At 36.1% G+C, this 8,305-nt stretch overlaps 7 protein-coding genes across 7 annotated transcripts; 6 read left to right on the plus strand and 1 right to left on the minus strand.

Annotated features, from left to right (window-relative positions):
* Positions 1-221: 221 nt before the first annotated feature.
* Positions 222-587, minus strand: FDP41_005665 (uncharacterized protein; the record flags this gene model as incomplete). The annotated part of the gene is made up of 1 exon (XM_044709214.1): positions 222-587. One exon carries the CDS (start codon positions 585-587, stop codon positions 222-224), a length of 366 nt encoding a protein of 121 aa, XP_044560007.1.
* Positions 588-657: 70 nt separating this feature from the next.
* Positions 658-1,029, plus strand: FDP41_005666 (uncharacterized protein; the record flags this gene model as incomplete). Its single annotated transcript, XM_044709215.1, has 1 exon — positions 658-1,029. The coding sequence occupies one exon, from the start codon at positions 658-660 to the stop codon at positions 1,027-1,029; it is 372 nt and encodes a 123-aa protein (XP_044560008.1).
* A 44-nt stretch (positions 1,030-1,073) lies between these two features.
* On the plus strand, positions 1,074-1,610 carry FDP41_005667 (uncharacterized protein; the record flags this gene model as incomplete). Its single annotated transcript, XM_044709216.1, has 1 exon — positions 1,074-1,610. The coding sequence occupies one exon, from the start codon at positions 1,074-1,076 to the stop codon at positions 1,608-1,610; it is 537 nt and encodes a 178-aa protein (XP_044560009.1).
* Positions 1,611-2,199: 589 nt separating this feature from the next.
* On the plus strand, positions 2,200-3,901 carry FDP41_005668 (uncharacterized protein; the record flags this gene model as incomplete). The annotated part of the gene is made up of 2 exons (XM_044709217.1): positions 2,200-2,854; positions 3,090-3,901. 2 exons carry the CDS (start codon positions 2,200-2,202, stop codon positions 3,899-3,901), a joined length of 1,467 nt encoding a protein of 488 aa, XP_044560010.1.
* Positions 3,902-4,050: 149 nt separating this feature from the next.
* FDP41_005669 (uncharacterized protein) lies at positions 4,051-4,548 on the plus strand (the record flags this gene model as incomplete). Its single annotated transcript, XM_044709218.1, has 1 exon — positions 4,051-4,548. The coding sequence occupies one exon, from the start codon at positions 4,051-4,053 to the stop codon at positions 4,546-4,548; it is 498 nt and encodes a 165-aa protein (XP_044560011.1).
* A 63-nt stretch (positions 4,549-4,611) lies between these two features.
* FDP41_005670 (uncharacterized protein) lies at positions 4,612-6,111 on the plus strand (the record flags this gene model as incomplete). Its single annotated transcript, XM_044709220.1, has 1 exon — positions 4,612-6,111. One exon carries the CDS (start codon positions 4,612-4,614, stop codon positions 6,109-6,111), a length of 1,500 nt encoding a protein of 499 aa, XP_044560012.1.
* Positions 6,112-6,150: 39 nt separating this feature from the next.
* Positions 6,151-7,047, plus strand: FDP41_005671 (uncharacterized protein; the record flags this gene model as incomplete). Its single annotated transcript, XM_044709221.1, has 1 exon — positions 6,151-7,047. The coding sequence occupies one exon, from the start codon at positions 6,151-6,153 to the stop codon at positions 7,045-7,047; it is 897 nt and encodes a 298-aa protein (XP_044560013.1).
* Positions 7,048-8,305: the final 1,258 nt, after the last annotated feature.

Genomic DNA, 8,305 nt, shown 5'->3' on the forward strand with positions numbered 1-8,305 from the left:
AATTGGCTTTTCTAATGCTTTTTGCACTGCAGAAGCCTTATTCAAAAGTATGTGTGCAGTTCCGCTTTTAATCCTAGGATGATCTCGATACATGGAGAATGGATTTTGAAACTCTAACCAATTCTCAACATGACCATGCTTTTCTTCCAAGTGGCTCATCACACATTGGCCAACTTGTGAATCAAAATTGGAAGAAAACAATTCTGACAAACCTTCCTCATTCAAAAAGGGAGATGGATTTGTGCAAAATAAAACATGTCCTTTTGTTCTTTCGTTTTTATGATTTTTGTCATTCTCATCTTTTTGTTATTCGGAATGGCTCCATTGTGTTGTTTATAAAACAAATAGAGAGGAACTTCAGAGTGACCCTCTAACCTATATTCTAAAGCAACCATCTTGTTTGACATTTTAACGGAAACCATTTCATCTTCGCTTTCACTACTGCTATCATCGCTGCTTGTATCAAAATCTTCATCCATGATTACAGAGTCTTCTTTTTTCTTTTCCGATGCATCCTCCTTGTTGTTGTTCGTGTTTTGAGGACGTGGTGGTGTCTTGTTGTTGTTGTTGTTGTTAGGTTTTGGCATTTTTGTTTCTCCTAATTTTTGAAGACCGTAGCGTGCATGTCCTGCCGAGGATCTCTTGAACAAATTCATCATGATTCTTGGACTAATGAATGCTAGCAAAGTAATGCTGGTTGGGTTCTCTTCTTCAAGTTTTGAATCCATGCAACAAAGAATTGTGAGCAATTCGGAACGATGCATGTTCAAAAATCAAAGTACAAAAATGTCGACATCAAACCCTTCTGCTAAACTAACGTCATCCTCTCTCAATGATCTTCAATCCCGATTGGCAAAACTTCAACAAAACATTTCGCAGAAATTAAGTAAAACAAGTGCTGCAGCCCTCTCTACAACTTCCTCTTCGCTAGATCATGGGGTCCCACAACAACCGACGACTTCTGTTGCTTCCTCCACTTCATCAAGCCAAACAAAATCCAAAAGCCTCCATCCTCGGGAGAAAGCGTAAAATCTACTCCATCAGTATTGCCAAAAATTCAAAAGTCTCATGTGATGCAAAGTGGAGGGTTGAGTGCCACTGCCCAACATGTAGCTGCTCAAGTTGTAAAGCAGGCATCAAGTGGAAGTTCACAACAAGGAATGCCATCACCTCCGAAAATTGGACAAACAAAATTGTCCAAAGTTATCAACAAACCTGCGACAGCGAGCTCCACGGTGATAACAGCAAGCCCGCAAACAAATGTTAATAGTACAACGTCAAGTGAGCCTACTTTGGAACAACAAATTTACTTACAAGATTATCAGAAACAAAAGCAAACGTCACAATTACAACAAGAATATCAACAGCAACTAAAAGAATACGAACAATCTCAATTACAACAAAACGAACAAGCAAACAAGAAAAAGAAGAAGAAATTACGAACTGTTTATACTGCTAGCGGAAAAGCTGATGTTTGGGAAGATCCTAATTTAGAACAGTATGAGGAAAATGACTTCAGAATTTATGCTAACAATTTGGGCAATGAAGTGACAGATCAAATGTTAGAAAAATTCTTTCTCATTATCCAAGCTTTTCAAAAGCGACTGTAATAAGGGATAAAAGAACAAACCGAACCAAGGGTTATGGATTTATCAGCTTTTTAGATTGTAACGATTATGTGCATGCTTTAGAAAATATGAACGGAAAATATTTAGGGAACAGACCATTAGTTTTGAAGCCATCTAAATGGAAAGATAGAAACCTAAAATAAGAAACTAAAAACAATTAGTATCACTGCCGTAGTGCTCGAATGTATTGAATGTCCGCATTCATGGTTTTTTATCGAAATGGATTCTTGTTGCCCTGCATGCTGAGATAATATTTATTCCTTTAATGGAGTTTTTATTGCCACCTCAAATTTTCGTGAACCATTTTCCAAAGTTGTCGACCCTTTGTTGATACGTTTTACCCTCTTCCTACTCCGTAATTGAACACATTAAAAACCGAGGTGTGGTCCATTCAGCTTCAAGTTTGTGTGTGGTGTTTCTATGTGGAGGTCTTTCTCAGAATGGCGTAGCAAATTTTCTTAAAAGATCATTTATTTAATCGACAAGAGAGCTGGCCAAACGCAAAAAATAATTCAACACGTCTTCGTTCAAAGAAGGTCAAAACGACAACGAAGAATTTTCTTTCAAACAGATGCCGGGTGATACCTTCTCCTTGAACGAAGGTACCAATCTAAGCGGAAAGCAACCCTTGTTTGAGCTGAAAGATATGTCTACTCCACCAGTTACTCCTAATCCTACAACATCATCAACAACGCAAAGCAAGAGGGAATTATTGTCTGCACATACTAACTCTAACTCGATACATTCTACTTCTGCAATCACCACAACAAGCGTGGAAATACAACACGAACCGAGCCGAGACAACAATAATCACGGAGATGCTTCTCATAATACTCAAAACAACATCATACATTCATCCATGAACCATACAAATAATAACAACCAACAACAACAGCCAACAATTCAAAACACAACAACAAATCAACAACAAACAGTAGTCCATGTACCTTCTTCATCAACAACAGCCTTTCCCGGTAATATTGTAGAAGCAGCACATGAAGAAGATGATGATGGAAGCAACTCAGATGCGCATCTCAAACATTCATCACGGCTCCGACGATTTCTCTCTCTTATATATTCCAAATCTTCTTCCTTCTTGTTGGGGTATAGATTTGTAAACTTTCCAGGTTTGCGAGCACACAATAGCATTAAGGATCCATACGAACGACTATCCATCGCATACTATTCTGTCTACTTTGTCTTTTACCTCTTCTTTTCGATATCAAGTACGTATTTCAATTATTGCATCGTGTTGTATTCTAACACAATTCGTTTTTGCATGTGTTGTTGATGATAATCAAATATGACATGTCTATTTACTGTTCAACATGTTGAAATCATCATGTGGTTTGATCAATACATGAACTATGACCACTCTCAACCTTCGTATTGTTCTAACATGGAAATTTTGGATTCCTAATTTGTCCAACGTGGCCACCTAACCAATCATCACTACCACAGTGATCATTCAACAACTCATACGTTTTAAAACCCTTTCCCTTCTCTATATATTAGATGCTACTTTCTCTCTGGTTGGATTCATTCTCTTCCGTTCTCCTTTTCCCCATGCCTATCTCTATGTTTTTCTTGCCTACCTGTTCTCTGTTCCTTTTGTCCTAATTAACCTTGTTTCTTCTTCCATTGACACCAACTCCATCCTTTCACTATTAATTTTCCAACAAAACGACTTTGTTGCTTATCAACATCTAATTCTAGCCACTAACCTGAGAGTAATCATATTTCCAACAATATTTGCAGCCATTGGTCTGTCTAGTACTAAAACATTGATAGTAGCCATCATTGGTTATATACTAGCTTTCATACAATTTGGATGGCTGGGAGGTATAATGCAAGGTCTAAAGCTAAATTACGGGGATTACTTTTGTGATATTTTGTTTATTTCAATACCCTATGTCGTTGCTATATTAATTTTAAACAATATGCATCAAGCATTTAGATCCCAGATCAAAGAAGTAGAAACAAGACTTTCTAACATGCTTAATATCACAAATGAGGCAATAATCATTCAAAGTAGAAGGAAAAAGAAAATTATTTACGTTAATCTTGCCTTTGAAAGAATGTTTGGGTATGAACATGATGAAATTGTCCATGCCAACAAGAATATACTGGATTTGTTAGTAGGCCCTCCAGTAATAGCAACTGATGAATGGACGCTATGTAAAGCAAGAACGAAGCTTGGAGATAGATTTGGAGTTGAGGTTACTCACAAAGTGGATTTCTTAAGTTCTAAAAGGTCGATGTTTTTATTGTAAGAAACAACGAGCTTAACGACCAAGTGAGGCTGATGAATGAGAAGGCCAGACAGGCTCAGATTGAGCTCCAGAGTAGAACGACATTCTTTAGCATGATTTCTCACGATCTAAAGAATCCATTGAACTCCATATACTTAATCGCTCAAAAAATGCACGAAGATTTTATGAGCCAACAAGCTGTTGATTTCCACGAAGGACTGGAATGGATGAATATGATTCTTTCTAGCTGTCATATTTTGAGTAATATTATTCAAGATGTACTTTCTTCTTCAAAATTGGAATCAGGAACCGTGGAATTGGACCTTTCCAACTTCGATTTAGTGTACTCGATAGAAGAAATTATTTCTATCAACAGTGTTACAGCATTCAAGAAAGGTATTGACGTAGGACTTGAAATTGATATCAAGCGAGGATCAAAACACAGAGTACCAATTGTTGTTAAAGGAGATGTTCACAAATTCCAACAAATTTTGACAAATTTGATGGGAAATGCAATCAAGTTCACTCATACTGGATCTGTTACAGTCTCAGTTGATGTTCAAGATGAGACAGAAAACGCTGTTAAGGTGTTTGTTGTCGTTTGTGATACAGGTATTGGTATCCCCAAAGAAAAACAAAAGATTTGTTTAAAGTTTTTCGCGACTTAAAAAGATAAGGAATATGAAGGTAGTGGACTTGGCTTGAGCATTTGTAAAAATCTCACAAATCTGATGAACGGAGACATTGGCTGTTACAGCAATGGCGAATCGGGAAGCAACTTTTGGTTTACCGTTACATTCCAAAAAGCATCAAGAGGAGAGGATTATGACAAGATTGTTGAACGAGCCGAAAAACGTTTGCCTCTTACAGAAGAATCTAAGCTAATTGAAGTCAAGGAAAAACTTAATTCCAATTATCCTTCTTCTACTTGTCTTGTCATTTACAAAGAACCCAAGATTAGAAATATTCTCACCAATTACATGAGAGAGACTTTTGATGACCAAGTTGTGTCCATGGAAAATGATGTAGACACCATGTTTGTGAGTGCAGAATCACTAGAAAACATAACAGAGAGATTCCTTCATAATTCTTCCCCAAACATTCATGAATGGAATGTTCAAAAACCAATTTCTTTCATTATCCTAGACGATTCTTGTTTCCTTCCTGAGAACCTTCCAAAGAGTGAAAATGCTCTCTTCAACCCCTCAGCTCAAAACACTAATAGCATACGTGTAGGATCTTCTTCCAGCACTAGAAGAAATAGCTCTGTGATTTATAGCCCTCCAGAAATTGAAAGAATATTTTCTACAGTCATCAAACTGAGAAGCATTGTTGAAAATCATAATGCAAAATTGGCTTTAGGTGGATATAGCATCTCTACAAAAGTAGTCGTTTGGTTTGATAAGTTCGAACCAAAGAGATTTCTTAGTTTTATTAGAAAAGACCCTTCTAACTTTGAAAGGCAGTCAAAAACCAAAGGCTTATTTGACTTAACTCTAAGAAAGCCTATCACCTTATTCTCATTCCAGTATATGATACAACAATTATTGGCGATTAGGCCCTCAACAATCGCCCATAATGAAAGAAAACTTATAGAGACCTACCAATTTCCTTCAAAGAAAGACGACCATCGAAAATTCTCAATGGACCCAACTGCTCTTACTTCTCCAGGTATAAATTCATCTCAAGAATCAAGATGCTCTTCCTTAGATACAACATCCATTGCTCATTCTAGCTTCTCTCAGGACAAGTCAATACCTGAAATCGAAGAAGAAAAGACAATTAATTTGAAAGTTCTTGTGGCTGATGACAACAATATTAACAGAAATGTGATGCTAAAAATTTTAGGAGGACTTTCAGGAAATTCAGATATGGAAAGTCAAATATCAGAAATCAAGAATTGTCCTTGCAAGCTCCTAGTTCGTACCAAAGGAGCTGTGAACGGTAAAGAAGCATACGATGAATTTATTCAACATTTTAACACGCCAAACAAATATGATGCCGTTATTCTAGATGTTCACATGGACGTGATGAGTGGATTGGAATGTGCCCAAAAAATTAGACAATTCGAATCAGAGCACAAGGCTAAACCTTGTGTTTTAATTGGAGCCACAGGAGATAGTGATGGAGAGCATATTTGCAAACAAGCTGGAATGAATCTTGTTTGTTTGAAGCCAATCTCTCAAACACAAATACGAAATGTGGTGAAACATGTCATTGAAGACTTGTGAAGCAGAGGTCTTTGAATTTCATTAAAAAAAATACCTCGCATGCTCGGAAAGAAATTTTGTGTCTTGTCTTGTCGAATTGCTGAAACCCATTCGTCATCCTCATTCCGATTGCTCATTCGTCAATTGAAGCCACTCACAAACACTATGAAGAATTATCACAAAATTCATCACACCTATTTATGTGGAATGGAATGTGCCGTGCTCACACCTTCCTCAATCCAGCATGCTCTTTCCAACAACCACCACCACCAAACTTCAAGTGTGAATAGTGCTGTCATTTGGCTTCATGGACTCGGAGATACCTATGATGGATTTGCACAAATGCTCCAACACGTTCTACCAAATCATACGATTGGTATTTTACCCAATGCACCTCACCGTCCAATCACAATTAATGGAGGAATGGTGATGCCTGGTTGGTATGATATTCAATCTCTCGATCGACAAGTCATGAAAGTCAAAGAAGACATTGAAGGATATCATGCTTCTAAAAAACTTGTCAATGATTTAATTCACACTTTAATGACCAATGATGATGAATTTCTGAAACAACACTTAATCCCTCAAATTCCCTCAAACAGAATTGTATTAGGTGGTTTTTCACAAGGAGGTGCCATGTCTGTCCTTGTTGGCTCTCAATGTAAATATCCACTTGCAGGAATTGTGTGTGCGAGTGGTTATGTATTATTGAGATCTCAATATTCAACTTCAAAAGAATTTATTTCACAAGAGAATATTTCAACACCACTTTATATTTTCCATGGAGATGAAGATGATGTGGTGAATTATCAGAATTTTGCAAAACAATCCTTTGATTGGTTGGAAGAGGGTGGGAAAATGATTACACAACGAAAGATTTATAGATTTCATTCACATGAAGTGAGTGAAGAAGAGATGAGAGATTTGAAAAACACATTTTCCAAGCTTCTAAATTAAATAGGAAAGATGTGTATATGTGACAGTGGACACTTCAATCACTGGAGTGATTATTTTCACTAAATCCTCATTGTTCTAAAGAAAACCATCGATTAAATGTATTCATCATTAAATATATTCATCTAGTATTTAAATGTATACATCTATCGATTATTTAGTTGTATATATCCATCTAGTATTTATATCTTTTCAAATGTTCTGGAGTGAAATGACTAATATCCATTATTGAGATTCCACATGCCTTACATTGTGAAATCATGATGAAAGGATGATGGAATCCAATCGAATGACATTCTCAAAATGGTCACATTGAAATTGTCTTCTTGTGTGTGGATCGATCATTGTGATGTGCGATTGATCTTTTTGTCGATCTTGATCATGTTTGGCTTCATTGGGTTTGTGAAATCGTTTGCTATAAGTTGAATCATCATACCAAGTGGGAACTTGATATCTCTTCGAAGATGAATATTTAAACTACGAATGCGACATCTTCTTTTCGAGAATTTGTGGAATAATTTGACAAACACTAAAATTGTATCATTTCTGAATGAATGAATGTAAGATGGAATGTTAGAACTTGATGTTGAATTTGATGGTGATTTAGTGAATAATGTCCTCTGATCCAAATTCTCATGTTTGTCCACAAATTCTCTAATTTCCTTAAATAGACATTGAGGATCTGTTTGTTTCAACATTTCATTGATTTCAAAGGCATAAATTTCTCAAACCACACTCACAGAGTATCTTTCTCTTCTTCTCCATTCAACAATGTTTTAAATTCACACATCAATACATGATGACAAATAGGTTTTGAATAATTCATTTCACATCTCATTTTGTCAATTCGAACACCAATATGAAACAAGAATTTAAAATCCATAAAAGTCAAAATATAAAACCAAAGGACATGATCAAAGGCAATGAGAGAATATTCTTGTCGAAAGAGTGATTTCTTTTTTGAAATTCTTTTTGGAGCGTTGATGTTTCAGTACAACAACAAGTTCATGATCATCCAATTGGTCCAATAAGGCAAAAGACATTTTTTTTAATTTTTTTTAATATTTCAATGAATGTAAAATTTCAAAATTGTTGAATGAATTGAAATCGATTTTGATTACTTCTTTTCCAAACGAACGTTTCATTAAAAAGACGACAATTTGAAACGAGCTCGAAGTTTGGTCTCTCTGTGTGTGATCTTGTCTGATGAGTGCACCTTTGCCAAATTCAATCCACATTTTTCACGTGCTGTCAACTGTCA

This window comes from Naegleria fowleri, assembly GCF_008403515.1.
Source record: "Naegleria fowleri strain ATCC 30894 chromosome Unknown tig46, whole genome shotgun sequence".
Lineage (NCBI taxonomy): Eukaryota > Heterolobosea > Eutetramitea > Acrasida > Naegleriidae > Naegleria > Naegleria fowleri.